The sequence below is a fragment of the Athene noctua genome, chromosome Z, assembly GCF_965140245.1.
Source record: "Athene noctua chromosome Z, bAthNoc1.hap1.1, whole genome shotgun sequence".
NCBI classification, from domain to species: domain Eukaryota; kingdom Metazoa; phylum Chordata; class Aves; order Strigiformes; family Strigidae; genus Athene; species Athene noctua.
Window position 1 is genome coordinate 24,970,485 of NC_134077.1, and position 20,076 is coordinate 24,990,560.

General features: G+C 38.0%; 1 protein-coding gene across 6 annotated transcripts in view; it reads left to right on the forward strand.

Annotated features, from left to right (window-relative positions):
* The window catches only part of MAST4 (microtubule associated serine/threonine kinase family member 4), a 320,186-nt gene that overhangs the window by 98,538 nt on the left and 201,572 nt on the right, over window positions 1–20,076 (forward strand). For 5 of the 6 annotated variants that reach the window (XM_074931942.1, XM_074931938.1, XM_074931939.1 and 2 more), the window contains one exon: window positions 288–409. In XM_074931942.1, coding sequence (XP_074788043.1) covers window positions 288–409 — 122 coding nt within the window. Of the gene's footprint in view, window positions 1–287; window positions 410–17,882; window positions 17,998–20,076 lie in introns of those variants that run through there. The other variant, XM_074931943.1, reaches the window with a different exon arrangement.

Here is a 20,076-nt window from a genome sequence, read left to right on the forward strand (position 1 = left end):
CTGGATGTTTGCATCTGTTATTGCATTAGTTGTGTTTCTAGGTATGAAAAAAGGTATGAAAAACTTGAGACAGTATTGAAAAAATGAATTTGTTTCAGAGAAGTGTAGCTTGTGGAAGGGTGATATGAACAGCTAGCAAGTGAATAGTAGAAATTCTGTTTTGGTCAGGGCTGTAGTGAAAGAAACAAATGTTTTAGAATGGTAATAGCATTATAGTAAACTCTGTCCATTGTATTGCCTCATATGTAACATTTGATACTTTAACACACTCTTTCTTAACTTGACAGGCAAATATTTGCTTCCCAATTCAACCGGACAGCAGCAGTGGCAACCTGCAGAAACCTCAAATCTTGTTCGCATGCACTACCAAGCACTTGGGCAGTCAGCACCTTCGCTTACTGCTGGTTTGGTGAGTAATTATTTTCAAAACTAGGAGTGTACAAAAAAATGGTTTTGCATCTCTGTATCTATTGGTGGGGGGATGGGGATCAAACCAGAACTTATTTCTCAACCTACCTCTCCTCCTGAAGCTGCATTGTTAAAGTACCTAATACATTCCTGCATACAACATTGCGTAGTATGTTCTGTGCAGCTGAATAATGTATGTGGTAGTAGTAACTTTGAATTGGGTTACTGGATTTTGCATAAAGTCTGGGATGACTGTTGCATTAATATAGCTGTTTGCATGTAAATGATTTCTTTCTAAAAAAAAAACTCAAACAAAAGAAAAATAAAAGGCATAAAAGGTGTGCTTTTAAAGTCAGCAATGGAAGGTAACTGTTCTTTTTCCTGAGCATTCTTTTCTATCAGTGTCTTTGTTTCCACTTTCTGCAGGGCTCTGTCCTCACAGGAACATGGGGGTGTATGAGGCATGAGGTTAATTAAGTCTTTGGGATAAAAATTATACGGGAAGAGAAAGGGGTAGAGATGCCTCATACACAAACTTCCAGCTTTTTATTTTCAAGCATCCATTATGCTTCTTTGTGCTTCTGTATATTAAGATATTAAGATCTTAAGAAGTGTTGAAATTTAATGAAGGACCCTGTATACTAGCCTATATTTTTTTTTCCGAATAATTACTTTCATGATTATATTTCTTGTTGTATAAAAAAGCAGAAAAGTTTTATTAATGTTTCTCCTCCCTTCCCTCTTCTGCCTTTTGGCTGGTTATTAAAACTTTGCTGATCCATGTCTACTTTCTAAGGGAAACTTGTTTGTTTGGGTGGGGTTTTTTTTGTTTTGTGTTTTTTTTTTTTTTTTTTTTTTACACAGTGTTCATGTTAAAGAAGGCTATGATCAGACAATGCTGAGCAGATAGCACCATGCCAGTTTGTCATACCATACTGGTATGTAGATGGCTGGTTTCTGCATGAGACTATCTGAAATAGTGTTTCACTTCAGGTGCAACAAATCTGCACTTATAAATGGAATAATGGTTTCTGCTTAGTGGTGGTGTTAATTGTGTCTCTTTGAGGCTGATGTGGTTTATTGGACTCCACGCCTGTTACAAATACTTGATTCTATTGGAAGTTCTATGTTTTGAGTCCTGATACTTCCAGGGAATTCAATATCAATGTATGTATTTTTGTTTTCTAGTTTGTTAGGAGAAACATAATTTATTGTGAAGGAACTATTTGGATTATGTATAGTTGAAATAAAAAGGAAAGCCATGGTCAGAAAATAGTCAGAAATCAACTTAAACTGCATCAAAACTGTACATTTGTTTCCTTTTCTGTAGTTGAGAATTAAAATAATTTCTTCTAATGATCTAAATTAACTAAGAACTGCTGTATTTCTATTTGATTCTGTTCCTGTTTGCACAACTATTAGGTGTAATGCTACTAGCATCATTGTGCTTTTGTTTTGGTGTTATGCTTAAATTATAGGAAGAGGAAGATTCAGCATTTTGACAATAAGTATTTTAAATGGTCATAAAACAACAGACTAATGAAAAATTCAGTGAGCCATGCTTAAGGGCCTTTCACTCATCACCTATCGAGTTTTATGGAATATTTGTCTGCCACAGATGTCTTCCTTCCTGTCTCTGCACATCTTTTATCTGTGCCTGACTGCACGTTCTTTCATGCTGATGCAAAAACAGGTGAGGGCCTTCCTTCTTCACAGGCAGATCTGAGCAGACTGTGCATGGTGTGGAGATGCAGATTCCTCAGAAGTATTTATTTCTTACCTGGAACTGCTGATCAGACTTGCCTCCTAATTGTCACATAGGCAGAGCTCTTTTCAAGCCTTCTCTGACAAATACTTTGCTGTCAGACTTCCAAAAGACTCTGGCTGTTGTTTAAAAGGGGCTGTAAGTTAGGGGTCACTTGCCCTCCTACCCCCTTTTTTTTTTTTTTTTTGGTCTTGGTTCTGTGCTTTGACAGAATCGAGTTTGGGAGGCCTATTGTTATGTTCAAGTAATGGGGAGCTTTTAATTATATTTAGGAAAGAGTTTGTTCCACAGAAGATACGTGTATGAAGAATTCCCATGTAGCTGTTCAGTCTTGAGCTGAAATGATTTTAAATGTAATGTCTCACTCATCTGAAAAATTATTGGCCCATTATTTGTTCCTCTGCTAGGACAGATCATTCTTTCTGGGGTTGATAACCAGCTGATGTGAACCTGACTTTGAGCTGTGATTACATGTCAGTATAAACAAGAATGACAAGCTAGCAGCTCGAAGATTTGTACTAGTGTTTAGTGGAACCGCAGATGGGCTAGAAAAGACTTTTCTCTTTTTCTGTCAATAATTTGTAAAAACTTTCCTAGATTACTTACTGTGTCACAGATGTAAATCAGATTTTTAAGTGAGTTATGGAATATTGATTAAAAATGGGCTGCAGTTGTTGCTTTAGATTGAGTTCAATAGTTATGCATGATTCACTCCTGTAATATAGGCGGTTGGACTATAAATTAAAAATACAGTTTCCATATAGAAACATGTAAATGAGTTAAAAATGTTCATGGAGAAGGCTGATTTTCAGATGAATAGGCATTGTATTGGATTTGCTGGGGACTCTTAATTTAGAGGCGGCTAAGTGACAGTCTTGTTACTCATCTGCTTCCATGACAGGCAGATTTCTGTAGTGGTCACTCAGACAATGGGAGTCTGCAGAGAGTATTAACATAGAAACATTAATAAAATGATACAGAATGTCTTCAACACTAAATGGAAAGGTGAAGCTGAAGTGGGGAGCAGTTCTACTTTAGGATGTTATCTCAGGTCAGGTGTTGATCTGATGAATCTCTTCCTCTCTATAGTCAGTGAGAACAATACATGCTCCTGGAGAACAACTCAGAGTGTGTGTCTCAGTGCCGTGTTTTGTGAGAGTGTAGGGAAATTGTGGTAGGGCTAGCTTATCTGGCTTTCCCTGCCCTGTAGGCTGACGGTCATCTTGCCTGATTTCAGGCATCTATTTCAGGGTACGATGAATCAGCTCCTGAAAGGTTCTTTTCACCTTTGGGGAAGGCAACAATATTTTCACAGTTGGTGGCAGGGGTGAGGAAGTAGGAAAAAAAAATTCAGGAGGTAAATCTTGAAAAAAAATAGTATGCGAAAAAGTAGTAAATGCTTCTAGTCATACCTAGACAAAACATCCCATTGACATGACATCCCAATGACATAACACTGGGAGTTATCTTAAAGTTGCTGCCTCATGCAGTGTCCGGAGTTTGGGAGTACTTCTCCTGTTCTCTCCTAGCTCTTCTGCCACTCTACAAGTGTTTACAAATAGCATTACTACTTACTGTTTTGACTTGTCCATTTTTATTAGTTAGCAGAATTTTTGGAAAATAGTTCGAAATAAACTGAAATAAATTTTTATTAATATTTTCTTGTAATAAGCTGATTTGCTTAAAATTATGATAATGAGTCTTAAAGTGACTGAACAATTACTTACCATTTTATAGAGAGAAAGATATTTTGTCTGGGTGGCATGGACTGAATGAAGTTCCTAATTTTCACTTTTTCTGGATAGCTGCATACATAAATACAGTAAAGACCTGAACATAAGGTGCCTTTATGATACATGATGATAAATATATAGATGAAAGAAAAAGAATTTGTCAAAATTAATTTGCTTTGTCTTTGCCATGGGTTAATATTAAACTCCTGTTGTTTTTGGGGGTGGGGTGGGGGTGGGGTGATTTGTGTGGGTTTTTTTTGTTTGTTTGTTTTTTTTTTTTTTTAAAAAAAGTAATCTACTTTAAGGAGCATGAAGTCTTCCGTTTTGTTTATCTGTTTTATATAAATTAAAATAAAATCACAGACTTCTCACAGTCCAGAGAGCTTTTTAAGACAGCATATTTCATGACTGCTGAACAGTAACTTGCTCTTTGAAATATCCACACAATAAAAATACACCATAAAAAAGATCCTCAAATGAGATATGTACATTGTAATACACTTGAATTTTAAATTCAATCAAGACTGTTGCGTGACTTCATCATTATGGCAAGTACTGAACATAGGTTGGCAGTTCCTTCTGTTGTGAAATTCATGGTATGAAGTAAAGCAAACTCAGAAAGGCATGTTGTTTCTTCTTGGAAACTTATGTCAGTGAAACTACTAGATTTTGACTTGGTTTAATAATGGAACATCTTTGACTACTAGTGAATAGTATCTACCAACTTATCAAAACTGGAAGAAGCATAAAACTGCTTATAACCTTTCCTGGTAAGCAGTGAAGGGATGTTTTGCCTAGGTATGACTAGAAGCATTTACTACTTTTTAGCATAGTATTTACCTCTAGTTTTTTCAAGATTTACTTCCTTTTACCTTTTTTTTTTTTTCCAACTTCCTCCCACCCCAACTGTCAAAAAATTGTTGCCTTTCCCAAAACAACAGAAGACCAAATGTGCAAGCATGTGTACTTTAGTATACTTGTTTTTTATTGCCACTTTATCTGTATTAATTTGTAAGAATGGTCTTATGGGAGCTGGAGGGTGGTAATTATATAGAGTGCTGTTTTATAAGATGGATTGCTGAAAAGAAACAAAGTAAGAAATTTTCAGTGTCTATGAAAAGCAGTTTGCTTCTTCAGAAAGGGCTTTGCCTCTTCCTTTCTTTTAAATATTATAATGCTGAAAATTAGTGTCTGTTAAATATGCTATTAACTTCAGCTAAACTGACATAATGTTGACAGTTATTATGAGAACTGTTTCAAAACTAATTATGCTAATTAGAATGTAACTATCAGTAATTGCATGTATTCAAACAGCACAGCAACACCCTTTTGTGTGTTTTATTTCCCAGATGCAAGACAGCCATTTGTTGCCTGAGAAGCTGCAAAATTATAACTTAGATAATAAATGATTGCAAACACATAAAATACATTCTTTAGGAACAATAATTGGTTAGATAAGTGAATGACAGCATCCTGAGCAAACCACATAATTTATAAAAAGGCCTTTATGTAAATGTTTTGTTTTAGAATTATAGGGAATTCAGTTTTATCAAATGAGTATCAGACATAGCTGAATTTATTTTTAAATACACTTATTAGAGAGTGAAAGGAACCTACATCTGAAACTTGAGTTGCTTTAAATTGTAGTTCTTTCTGTTCAGGAATTCACATCTTCAATGCTTAAGATTGTTGGTTGTGTCTGTGAACAGCTATTTAATACTTTACAAGTTAATGAGCATGTACAAGGATGGCACTTGTGAGAAATGTGAAGAAGATATAATAGAAATTGCCTAAATAGCTATCTTGGGTCTGTCTCCAAAATCTCCCCAAAATAGTTACCTAGTTTTCATAAATACTGAGTCTGAACTGAAGGAGTTATTTGAATGCTAAGCCATTGTATAGATTTGAATGCCATATTCTTGTTTTGACTTAAAACCAGCTCAACATCAAAGACTAATGACTAAGAATCTTTTTAAAATGGAAAGTATTTACTCCTATGAAATGGTAAAATTGCCACGTAATGGTAGCAGGTTTTTCATGCTTCAACTGCTTCTAGCTTATAAGACTAGAGAGTTGTTCTCCCTTGTGTATTTTATTTCAGTAACTTTTTACCCATGAATATGAATTTGCATTCATATTTCTTTGTCTGTATTGGCCTTCTAACAGATTCTTAATTGCAGTTCTAATTCAGTAGTTCTAATCTAGCAGTAGAGAGAGGGAAATAAACATCCATGTTCATAAGCACTCCGTTATACTCATATACTCAATATAGAGCAAAAGGCTGGAGTAGACCTGGTCAAAAGCCGTGAAACTGTAACACTTTTTGATGAACTGATGCAAGAAGTTGATGACTGGGTGCTCTGTTTCACGAATTTGTAAATATCTCTATTTGTCTATATCACTGTTTTTTTAAACAGTCACTGCATTTTTGTGTTTAAAACACATTTGTATATTCAGTTTCTTGACAGAGTTCTAGATGTTTGTCTTCTTTCCTAAATTGTCTGATCAAAACTAATAGTTTTATTAATTCTGATGCTTTTTTTGCTCATTCTTGGTGGATGAAATACAGAAGTGGTGATGGCCAGGGTTAACTCTTCTTCCATTGAGAGCTTCTGATTTCTCAGAATTGAGAACAGATCTTGTGCTGCAGAGTATCATTAGTTAAAGAATAATGGGAAAAGTAGTTAAATAATAATCTCTCATAGAAGACTGACCTAGGTTGAAAAGTCTTGCAAATGTACCCAAAATATGTTTGAAGCACACCCACTTCGTGGTGAAGTAGGTCTCCTCCCATCAGCCTTAGCTTCCAGCTGACAGGATGTATTTGAGTGTATTCTAGAACTCAAAGGAGATGTTACTCCAAGTACTTTGCACAGTTTATTAGATCTGAATGTAGGTAAAATCCTTTTCTGTATCATATAAATGGTATAAAAGCAGTAGATATCAAATGTGTGTAGGAACTAGCACTATATCCCTATTTTGTACATGACCACCATGCTTCTGTTTTCCAGGTATCCCATATAATGATCTTCCTCCCTCATGAGAGACTTTCCCCAAACAGTGAAAAGAACCAGTTGCTACTTCTAGATAATGAAGAAGCTGGGGCTATTACAATTACCTTCCTTAGCCTGTGTTGTCTGCTAGGCATGCCTTATTCTTTTAGATTTTCATTTGGTCTGCAGGACCCTTGCAGTAGAGATCAGTGTTAAATCTTCATCCCTAGAACTGAAGTTTCTGATGGTATGAAAGTAGTGACTCTGAATAAGGGTTTACTCTGTTTGTCTGCTGTGATATCTGTCTGTGTGTGATGTTAGTGGTGGTTATCTTAAAATGTCATCCAGAATTGTATTGCCAGTATCTTTTAAAAAGAAGAAAGTGGAAAAAGTGGAACATGTTGTAGAAGGGAGGCCAAAAACTTTCAGGCTTGTAAAATCAGCTACAGGAAAAGCAAGGGAGTAATGGCGATTTGGCAGTAAACTATACAACTAGAAAAAATTGATGTGTAATCATTTATAATTTTTGAAGTTTAGGTACCTTTCTGGGAATACAAGCTTTCTCAGTTTGTTACTGGACTTTGCTTAGAGGGTAACTGAATAAAATGTTATAATCTGTGATTAACAAAGAATAAGACTCAGGAATTTAGTGATGGACTTTCCTGGCCTTAGATCAAAAGCTTCTGCAACCCCTTAAAGGATTTGTAGGGGTGGAAATGAGAGGGAGATAAAGAGGATAAAAAGGACATGGAGAGCAGAAAGAGACTGGAAGAATGACTGGCACTGGGGTGGATTTAGGAAAATTTAGCTATAATGTTGCCTCCTAGTCCCCAACACAAAAAGCAGAAGAAAAATGACTACTGGATTTCATTGTGTAATCATATATACATATACATATATCATATATACATAATAACAGTAATCATGTTAATTCAAACATTGATTCGTCTATAGTTTTTAACATTTAATGAGAAAAATATTTAATAACAAGTTCCTTGAGAAGTGTGTGCTGATGCACAAATCTACTGGTCTGATTTCCACTCTTGGAAGTATGTGTTAAAATTTTAAAATAATGTCACTCACAACTCTAACTTTACAATTAATCAGATAAAATAGGCATGGGGTAATACCACTGTAAGTGTAGGAAAATCATTGTCAACACTTATGCTGTCTGCATTTGGGTTCTGAAGGCATAGTAAGAGATGTTGATAACCTGAAAGTGAGTGGTCCTTGTGTTGCCAGGTAGCAGTAGGTTAGGGCACTATTTGGTTTTCCTGTGCAGCAAGTACAACCACTCAGACTGTTCTTAGCAGTCTTAGGAATTTGGTACCTATGCATATTTAGGATGGGATTATTAATAAAAAAAAAAAAAAAAAGACTCTAGAGGCTAAGGTACTATTCCACTGATCTGAATTTTAATAAAGAAACTATTTGTTGTCAAGACATTTCATCTTGAACATCGTAAAAATTTTTTTCTGATGCTGCTTGAGACTAATTATTGCTGTAGAAAACTTGATTTCTGCTATGGCAGTTTCAGTTAACAGAAATGCAAATATCAGAACTCTGAACTTCCTAGTGAAGTTTGGTCTAAAATGGTGGATTTTGCTTGGAAGCTGATGAGGTATACTTTCTGCTCAGTTTCTCTGCTGTGGTGCAGTATCCTTATATTAAGGGATGACTAGATAATGGCACGTTTTTAAATTGATGCAGTAACATTTTTGTTTTCCTCTCTGTGTGTCAACATGCTTTCATGCCTATGGTACTTGCAGAGTGATTGTAATGTAGTGGAGGATGGAAGCAGACAGAGTGGGAATAATAACTTTCATTCCTCAAGCGGAAGTACTCCCATGATTCTGGTGATGGCTATAACTCTCAAAACAAAGAGACTCAAACTGAATTGAATGACACTGCTGACTTACAGGCACTGGAGCAGGGAGGGGAAATATAGTTTACTCAGATCTCTCTGGTGGGAATGGAATTTCCTCTTCTTTTTATTTTTTTTCTCAGTTCCAAACAAGCAGAAGTGTGTAGCAGGGATTTTTCTGCAGACATTTTTCAATTTGAGAACATACTGAAGAGCCTACTTCTGTGTTGGACGATGACTGCTACCTCTAATCTCTTGTGTTTCTAGGTTTAAAAGCAGATGCAGTTTTACTGATTTAAAGCTTTAAATGGGTTGACTGCCACAGTTTGGCCTTGGCACATGCTGCTGGGTATTTGTACCTCAGGGTTTTAGTCAGACTCTCTTGTACATTCAAGTGGAATCAGATGTCTTACTGTAAACTGCAATTCTGTCCTGTAGAAGCAGGTGGGAATGTGGACTTTGCCTTACTTTACCTGTTAATATTTCTGCAAGCCCTCCCTTAGGCTGATATAACAGCACTTTAAATTATTCTGACTTCACTGTTCAAATGTAGTCACCATGTTTGTTCCATTCTTCTGTATGCTGTCACAGTGGACTGGTGATTTTTAGCATCAACTCTGTTTTCATCTCAATAAAGCTAGAATACGTTCTACTTTTTCTTTCATCACAATATACTCTATTGTGGTGCCTATGTCTATATCCAATTCCATCATATTTTTAGTAAAGCAATAGTTCAGTGAGATCATTGCATCTATTAAGAATTTTTTTTCATCATGTTGTGGAGATTAAAAAACCTAGGTAAGTGCTCAAGTTGACCTAGTGTCACTTGAGTAAAAGGTGTAATAATCAGCAGGAGATTGGTTAACTGCTACTCTTTCATGAATACATTTAACCTCTTGATTGTTGCTGAATATCAGCAATTATGTGGTGCTGTGGAAGATACTCACTGTGTGGTCAGTTTAATTCAGAAATTATGATTGGCTTTGTAATGGGTGGAATAACTTGATAGTAATATACACTTGGCTGATCACAAATTCCTAATTCTCTGTGTTAGGTTATCTATTCTAAAAAGGATGAAAGTTGTTAATAAGAAACGAAGTTGAATTACGAGATTGCCTGCTGTAAATAAGGGAGGAAAGAGAGTGAGCTCAAGTTAACTGAGAAAAACTAACCTACAACTGAAGTGGAGTTGAATCTCATGAATGTCTTTCATTAATTATTTGGCCAGTAAAAGCATATCCTGAATGAATTCGCTAGCATGATGCTGTTTTTCCAGTAACCTGTAATTATGAATAAATGTTTTTTTGGTGTGTTTGTTATATGTGCTCTTCTTATCAAATATGGGACAAATTAAAACGAGTGATCACTAGATTATTCTGAACTTCTGTAGTTTTCCAGAGTTTTATTCAGAACTTCTGTAGTTGGTTTGTAATGGATCTTAGGTCTGTGGGGAGTCAAGACTTTGGCAAGTTGAACTACCTTCTGAATTAATTTGAATGTTGAAATGCTTAACTGCTGCTCTCTAATGAAGGAGGGTGCTCTTGTGAAAAAGAATGACCACGTGGTAGGAAGTGTTGAATCTTACAGTGGAAGGAACAGCATTATACTTATTTAAGGGAAAGTACATTAATATGTTATCTCATTGAGAAAATATTTCAGTATTGCAAGTATTGAGATTAAATGCTTCTAAAATGGAAAATGGGGCATCAAAGTAAAGGAGACTAGGGGCATCGTTGTTCAGAATGATTTTAAAACAAAACAAGAACTTAAACCCTTCCAAAGTTTAATCATTGTGGTTGGAATGCAGCTTGTCTATTACGGTTTTCACATAACCAAACTTCTAAGTATCTAGGAGGGTTTACTCAGAATGTAATTGCTGCTGTTACTGTTTTGCCATGAGAATTTTCTAAGAATTTACTTCTTTTTTCCATATACAGAATCTAAAATGCTCTGAGCCAAATGTTAGAAAATGCCTCAACTTAGAGGATTCTTTTTATTTGTTCTCCAAAAACATAGATATGTGGAACTACAAACTTTCAGTTTAAAATGATGTAACTCTTGTATGGTTTTTGCTTGGCATTCCTTGGGGAAATACTGAGACAAGCAGTTCAGCAAATTTTTTAAAAGGAAGAACACTTTGTTATGTATGTAACTACTCAGCTCTTGTTGAAAAGAGATCCATGAGGGAAACAGACTGTACTCGTGATGTGCCTGTGCTTTCAGAAATAAATTTATTTTATGCTATTGTGTAATTATGGAAAACTGGGAAAATTGGAGGGCTTGCTATCTTGGTTGGATTGGTGATTCATCTATGCTTTTTGCTGCAATAAGAAACACAGTATTTGATGCAAAAGGCAGAGTCAGTGAAGCTGAAACAACTGTTGTAACCAATGTTCTGTAAGTTCTGTCATCAACCTCCCTTTCAATTACTTATTTAAATGCTTGCTTCTTCAATGATTATTTTTCTTCCGATATTTTCATGACTGATGTATTACCTCTAAGCCCTATGAATAGCAAAACCAGAAAACGGTTGGTGCAAGTAGGATTTTGTTTGGCAGGTGGCCTGAAAACCCAGTATGTACCTACGCTGTCCATGGAACATGCATCCTTTTTAAATGGCTACTCTTACAGGTATAATTGAGACTGTTGGCGAGGTATACGTTGTTTAGTATGAAAAAGCAGTTTATTTTCAAGAACCTTAAGATATGATCAGAAAACCAATAGTATTTTCTTTTTTCAAGAAACAACCACAGTCAACTAATCTGCTTTATGTATAAGAAATTGTTGCACATAGTTGCACCCTGTACCCTGACCTGTGGCTTGCCACTTCTGTATATTTATTAGCGCTAGAAGAAGAGAATTAGAGGTTTGCTAGCTAAGGAATCTTGAACTTCTCCCTGTTTGTTATGTGCTCATAGGAAGCAGTGCCTTTAAAACATCTGGCTAGTCAAGCATGTCAGTTTTCTTTTCCTGAGGGGTACTGGTTATCATGTTGAGCCCTGAAAGGGAGCTGTTGGTTTCACATGGAACATTTATTCCACACCTTTTCTAAGCCCTTAAAAGGGACATTAGGCATAGATATACAGGGATATAAATGACTATGTAGATGAAATACTGTAACTTTTATGCTTTGAATATTAAAATGTGTATTGTTTACATTGTCTGAAATTGTATATGACTTATGCCATATTAATGATGATGTTATGGTTGTTCCTTGATTCTGTTAAATGAATTAGTTTCTCAGAATTGCAGTGTATGTTAGTAATTATTAATGAATTGTTTTCATCAATCTAATAATTTAAAACGATGTACCTTTAGCTCCTAACACTCTAAAGTGGGAGAATTGCTTTCCCTGTTTTCTAAAGTAATGTGCAAGTTCATATATCACTGCATAGCTTCTATGGGGTAAATGAGATCTTGGAAAATAAATAATGAAAACCAAGTGGTGGATTTTCATTACCCTGTTCAGGTAGTTTGTGATAAAGCTGGCCTATATCCCCTCACTGATTATCTTAAATATGCTTTCCTGTTAATAATGAAACAAACGAGCCATCTGTGATTGTATAAGAGGAAATTCTTGCTCTATATATTGTAGAGATACAGTTCTGTCTGCTAGTCTGTACATAGCAGACTAAAAATGTATCTGCTGCTTTGGGTGGGTTACAGCTGTCCTTATCTCAGTGACAGAGTAAGTGTGGGTCTGTCAATTTTGGCTGCTAATTTTGATGAAACATCTCACTTTCAATACTGTAGCCGATTTCAGTGATACTTCACAGAGTAACAGAGCTTTTAGAACTTGAAGTAGCAAGAGGCAGATGGATAGTGTGTTTCCGTAGCCTTTTTTTTCCTCAGAAAACATTAAAAGCATTGCCTTAAAGAAAACTCTTGAGGAATGTAACACTAGATAGCGATACAATAAGCTTCTGATTTATGTAAAATGGCTAGGTGTTGATCTGTGTAAAATTCTTTAAAGATTGTCTTCATTTTGATTCACTTCCACAGTGTGTCACATAAAAGTAGCAGAGATTCCTGATATCTGAGCTTCAGTAGCCTAGTAGTTCATCTTACTCGCTGCACATAGGAGTAACTAAAGCTTTCTGTTCTACAGGGGTATTTGGTGCTGCAAGTAGTGGTTCAGACTGTAGCTCCAAGAAATATATTCAGTAGTATTCCTTATAACCTGCTCACCATCCAGAGAAATAGTGTCTCTTTCTCCTCGCAATCTAAAGGTTAAAAACAAATCCGAAAACACACCAATGTACAGAAACCTCACCTTAAAGACAAAAAGCTTGTTGCATGTATGTTCTCGATCACAAAGGAGATTTTCTTCATCCATGTGACTGTGGAGACTTGCAAACCCAGAATAATAATCAAGTCTTCTAGGAATGATACTTCAGAGCTGACGCTCTAAAGCCTTTCAGAGCCTATGGTAGTGTAGCTTCCTATCCACTATGAATGAAATGTGAACCAAATTCTGGCAATATCTTTGACCACCTCCCAGTGGTAGACCCCATGCTGACTCTTTCTTCTCCAGACATACCATAGGTCTTAAAAGTTTTCAAACACAAATTTGTGTTGCCACAGTTCTACTGGCAAGAGACCTATAGAAATTGGGAACTGGTTCTTAAAGCTTGAACTTGAATGATTGGAATGATACAATAGTAATTGTGTATTGACTTGTGATGTGATGACAACAATATATAGAAAAGATGTGGATGAAGATCTTTAACTTGGCAATAGAGGTTAGGTCTGGTTTGATGCATGAATTTGTGTGTGTGTGTTGGATGAACATACGTGTAGTTGGCAAGTTAACTTGCACTGCTTCACACATGCAAAAGCAGTATTTGCATGAGTTTGTTTCAAAACCATTATAACTACAACATCCAGAAGGGCACACTCTGGTACGCTCTAGTTGATTCTCTCTTCTCTAATGTGCTTAGAAAAAGACTGCATAGGAATTAGTGTTAAACACTTCCATATTTTTCCATTCCTGTAGTTGTAAAAACTAGTATCTGTGTGTCCACTTACCTGGACTTCTGAAAATATGGCATGTACAATATTTTTAATTTTTCTACTAATGGTCACTTGAATAGTTTATCAGTGGACAAAAATATAATGAAGAGCTCCCTTTTTACCAGTGCTAGGGAAAAATAGTTCCTATTCTTTTGGATTGCAGGTTATCAGAATGTAAGGCAATTATTGCATTGCTTGTGTTCTATTCTAAGGATTAGATTTTTCCATTTGAGAAGAAAATAATGATTTTAAAAACTTGATGATAGTGATTTGATGCTGTAGAGTATTTAAAATGTAGGAAATAGCCCTGACAGGAACAGATTTAGGGGGCAGAGTATAAGTGAGTTGTTTCATGGCACATAATAAATACAATTTATCATATGCTGCCACCATGTATAGTATGAAAGTGGCAGCCACACATGGGATATGTGTATACATAAAATTAAAATAAATTTAAATTTGCATTGTAAAATTGTAGTTACATATTCATATGTATTTTCACATGGTCAGGTTTTATCTTTTAATGGGGTGATTTCAGTAATCACAGTAATTTCTAAATTCTCTTACTTTGTCAGTCAGTATTCTTTTCTAAGCGAAGCAATATGATTAGTGCAAAAAAAAACCCCAACCCGTTGAATGAGGAAATGAATGCTCTAAATATGTGTAATTGGCCTGAAAACTATCTGTTGCCACATTCCTTTTCAGCTTTAAATAAAACAGTACTTAGGGGTATGTATCTAAATTAATTCTGACACATCCTCCACATTTAATCAGGTCAAATGCTGCATTTATGGAGGAAAGATTTTGGAAAAAGTTGAGGTTATTTATTGTCTTTCCTAAAATAATTTTGCCTTCCCTGTTGGGGAAACAATTTGAAAAAACAGTTTCCTTCTTATTCTGTTTACATGTGCTATTTTGTGGTGTGTGTACAACTGAAGTGTGCCATTCTGCTATAAGTGATGTGAAGGAATGTCTTGAGGTAGCTTGCTATATTTCGTATATATATAAGGATAGTATTGTTAAAACATTCCAAAGAGCATTCCTTCTAAAACACAACTTTTTCAATATCATGATCTTTTTTGCCATGGTTTTAATAGTTAATGTTACTGAAATAATAAGCTGAAAAGTAATGAAAGACTCCAGCTGAAAATAGCAGGCTTTATGCCAGATGCACCTTTGGTGATATCTAAAAAGATTCATAGAGTAGGAGAAAATTAAGTTGATGCTTGCTTCATTAGTTGCAAACCTCTGCCTTTCAGTACCTTCTGATATGCCTTTATAAATTTCAGGATATATTTAGGAGAATGCCACTTTTAGAATTGTCAGTGAATGCAGTTTTCATTGAAAGGTAATTTTGGTCTTTTCTACTTGGGATTAATCTCATCCTCCACTGGAAGGCAGTCTTCTCTTTGTTTCATTCTCCTTCCTTCCAGTATTATTATTATTATTTAGGTAGCTGTACCACTGATCTTTAGTTTCTTGAAAAACAAAGTAATACTTGTACCCTTGATTGTCTGTAGTTTTTCTGTTTCTTCGTGCAGGTGACTGCTTTGCTTTGCCTGCTTGTAATTCTTTCTGTAAATTGTCCATGTACACAGTCATAAATTCTGTGATACCTGAGGTGCTTTATGAGGTTGTGGACCTTTTGCATCTATGCCTGTCAGTGATACATTACTTGGTATGGGGTTTTTGTGCTATCAAGTAATGAATTCATAGACTTTTTCATGCCTTATAGACCTCTCAGATAGTATAGACCACTTAATTCATACATCTACATTAGTCAGTTATGTATAGTTAGGTGTGCTAAAATGATGGTTGGAACAAAACCAGCTACACTTCAGCATTATTTACTTTTAAAGAAACTGATAACTTGTGCATTGGGAGGTTTTATATTTCAGTGATTAAAAAAACCCCTTGTGTAAGTATGTATTTACATTGGGTATATAAATGCAAACAACCTTGAAGCTGAAATCTGTGTCATGAGACAAATGGTAAGGTTTTTACCTCTCACCCTTAAAATCTGACAATCTTTTTTGCTATTGCCTCAAATTAATTTTTGCTGTCCTCACTGCAAGCATAACAGCAGCATTTAAGTTGTGATTTATTTGCCTGTGTCTTCTTTGAAAACAGGGAAATACAGAAAAGATAGGATGTAGGCACCCATGGATGTGAATTCTTGGGAGAAAGTTTTAAAGTGTTAACACAGAAGAAAGAAAAGATGTTTTGAAATGGATATGGGAAAGGAGCTGTATTGGGAGAACCCAAACGAGATACCTGTATATCCTTAATATAACTCTGTTTTCACTTCATTTCACAGAGGTGAGGGATCGAGTCACTTTTCAGTTCGATTCTGTAAAGTGAAAAAGTTTTCACCAGGTTCAGAATGCTGTTTGAAGAGATGTTATAGTTAAAAAATAAGTTAATTCAGGAGAATTGAGTAGCCTTTGTTACAGAGGAGGTCAGAGTTGATGGTCACAATGCTTTCCTTCTGGCCTACAAATCTATAAATCTATCAGTGTGTTTGATTTTCTTGTCTCCCTCTTGTGGAACTGCAGTTATGGTCAGTATGAGCTTCTTTCTTGCTGAGCTGAAACACAGCTCTGATTCTGTACCTGAAATCGGCAGTGGTTAAGTTTAAGCTGTTGACCTGAGGTTATGGGTGCATTTGGAGCTGGAGCCACAGTGAATCAGGGAAGGGGAAACATGTCCAGTTAATGTGACTGTGTAACTCTGAAAAAAACTTAGTGCTTTTTAAAATAACATAGTTTGGAGGTCTCAGAGAAATGCAGCTTAGTGAGAGTGCTGAAATTTTATTTTTCTTTTATTGTAAAAAGTGCAAAACCGTAATGTTAATGCATTTGATTCATATGAAGAAAAGTGTAGGGCAAAGGGGCAAATACTGCTGCCTTTTCTTTCTCTGTTCTTCAGATAAGCTTTGCTTAGTGTTATCCTTCCAACAATCCTTCATTTTCTTTTTTGGTCTAAACGGCTTTGCCCCTAGAAGGTTTTACTACTCTGGAACGTACATGACCACTTCTTGAAATGATGCAATCTGACAGGAAATCAATTTTTTCTTCATACTATATTTGAGGGTGTGATTGTTATAATCCTCATTTTAGACTGTTAATGGGTGAATAGCTAATAGCATGATGACAGCTTTTGGAAAAAAAAAATAATTGATTTGTTTAACCAGCAGGTTAGCTGATAAGAGGTCCAATACCTTTTTCCTCCTTGGATTCTGTGTTTTCAGATAAAACCTCTTTGGGTTCAGCACCTAGTTTTTGGCGGAGTTTTTCTGGCATCAGTCAGGTCAGCTGAGCTGGTGCGAGGCGCATGGGTGACATGCCCAAGGTCGCAGCCTGACTTGGTGGCTGCGGTTTTCTGCACCCAAGAGAGTCCATCCTCCCTCCGCGGTTTCTCAGCTGCTTCAAACGACAAATCCCTCAGGGGTAATGTCTTACAAAGTGCTATTACAGTATGTTATTACTGTCGCATTTTGCAAGTAAACGAAAACTTACTATTCATCTCTTGCCAGCCTTGAACTGAAAGAAAATGAGACGGAGCAAGGTAAACAAGCTGAAACAGACTGTGAAATTACACATGATGGGAATGCTATTTTCTGACTGCTTACCTTAATGCCATGGGCTAACGCTTCATCTAATGACGGCATTTAGGCAATTTTTACCTCAGAGTGTTTTGATCCGGTGCGAATAGCGCCGTGACTGACACCGGCCCGCGGTGCGGGGCGGGCTGGCAGCCGGGCGGTGCCGGTAAGCGGGCCGGGCCCGGCGGCGGCGGGAAGCGGGGGCGGCGCGCCCCGTCCTTTCCTCTTGAGGGACGGGCTGGACCTGGCTGCGCCACGGGGCGACCGGCGGACCCGGGCCCCCGCCCCGGCCCGGCCGCGGCGAGGCAGGGGCACGTCGGCCTGGCGGGGCGCACGGGGCCGGGGCCGGGCCGTCGCGTCAGCCGGCTCGGCCCGGGCCCAGCGCGCGCGGCTGCCCCGTCGCCGCGCGCCGAAGTTGCCGGGGTGCACAACTCGCCCGGTCACGTGCCCCGGCGGCGCCAATCGGCGCAGCCGTGATGTCAGCGTTCGGCAGCCGCGGGGATGCGGAGCGGCGCGCGGGGTCCGGGCAGTCCGGCGGGGCCAGGCGCCGCGCGGCGTGAGGGCGGCGGGGCGGCGCCATGGACGAGCCGGGCATCCTGCGGAGACGGGGGCTGCAGGTAGGGGCGGCCGGGCGGTGCCGCGGGGCCGGTCCCGAAGTTGCCCTCACCTGCCGTGAGGCGCCGAGTCGTGCCGGCGGGCCCGGCGGCGGGGGAACATCTGTGGGCGTGAGGGTCGCGGCGGCGGCGGCCGGGCTTGGGAGCAGCGTGACCTTCGGCCCCGGCGAGCGGCGGTGGCGGGCGCGGAGCGGTTGTCCGCCGCGCCTGGGCGCCTCCCGGGGAGCCCCCGAGGCGGGAGCGGCGGGAGCGCTGCGGGGTTCTTCTCGGCAGCGGTGCGGTAACGACGGGGAACAGACGGCCATTACCTGGGGGGGAAAGTTTGCCTGCTTATGGCTGTCGGGGCGTTAGCCGCGTACTTTGTGGAACGGCGAGACGGGAGCGTTGCCGTTTTCAGTCAGCTGTTGGCCGACTTCGCCGCCGGCGTTCATAAACTCGAGAAAATGACGTATCCTAAATGGAGTGTGGGTTTGGTACCGTATGTTGTTTGAACTCAAGACTCGAGCCGTATATACTCTTTGGATAATGTATCAAACGCACAAATTTGGGTGTGTTTTGGGTTTTTTTTGGGCGGAAAGTGCACTAATTAAGAAAGTGTGACAACAATCGATTATAGGGTGTAGTTACTTTTTTACTATTTCACCAAAATGGAGCACCACTTCAAACTACATCATTCTGGCCCATTGTTTAGAAAGCCCCTTTGCTCAAGTCCCTCTCAGCGATGAATGTACTTCCTTTCTTTTGTTTTCCTTTACATCCGCAATGTTTCAGTGGGAGGAGGGTGAAGAGGAAAGCCTCCTCCTTACATTTGGGATCGTTATTCTTAAGTAATGTAAAACTGCTTAGATGAGCTGAACTTGCACAGTTCTGAACTTTTCAGAAAGATGCCCTTTCTGATCAGTGCTTTCAACTTGGTACTGATCAAGTGTGACAGTTTCTATTAGATGGATGAAGACAAGCAAAATCCATAGCCCATGTTGTTACGTAGCATAGAGAAGCTCTAAAATTCTCCGGGGCCTCTTAGTCTTTCAAGAATCCATTAGCTTTTCTTTAACTTTTGTGTGACAGTATTTGCCTGTGGAAAGTAAGTAACTTCCATAAATAGATTCTGAGATTTTGTTTAGTCCGAAACAAAATCTTAAATCCAAAATCTTTTCTATTAATTGATTGTAAAGTGGGAAGGAGGATCTCCGCTGCAGGTTGGGACTGCCCATGACAGCTTTTAAAGGACAGGATTTCAAAGTTTCACAGTGAAACCGGATCTTCACCTGCTAAACTTGCAGTAATCCACTGAGTTGTGTAAACCGAATTTCTGCTGTTTGACAAGAGTTGAACAGCAGTCTGTTCTGATTAAGGTATAACTTAAACCTTAATATGAAAGCCTTTTGTTGAGTTCTGCAAATGCTATTTTTGACTTGGTTTTTACGATGTTGTTGTTTTCTGTAACTTTAACAAAGTAGTTTTGAATGAATACCAAGAATATTTCACAGAATATGTGCTTACTCCTGCATATGCTTATGTGGTCACTTAAGAGCATTAAAAGCTATATAGTGGATAATCCCAGTACCAGAAAGACAAATTTATACTTGCAGTGCACGCAGTAATAAATTGTTTTCAAAGATGTGTACCCCATGACTGCCGTTAGAATCAGATCCTAGGGTGGAGGAAAATAACCAGTGGTCAAAAGTGTTCAAGTTGATGTGCTGTCATCTAGAGAAAGATGGAGGGGGAGAAATCCTATTTACACTCAAATTGTGTTCAGCAGACCCTTAACTGAATCTGTCTTCATATTGTCTCACTTCCTTATGTTCTTCTGTTGCTCTGTTTTTATTTTCATCTGCTGTTCATGCAATTAGCCTAGAGACTAGTATGATGAATTTGTGAGCTGGAAAGCAGATGATATGGACATGTGACAAGGGGTATAGCCTCTGTTCAATTCTTGTTAGTAAATACTGATTAGATGAAGTTTCAGAGTTGTCTGCTTGGCTGAAATTTGCTTTTTACAGTATATCCGAAAGTAATGAGTTGGTTATTTTATAGTAGTTCTTACCATTAAAAAAAAAAAATCCCTAAATAATTCTA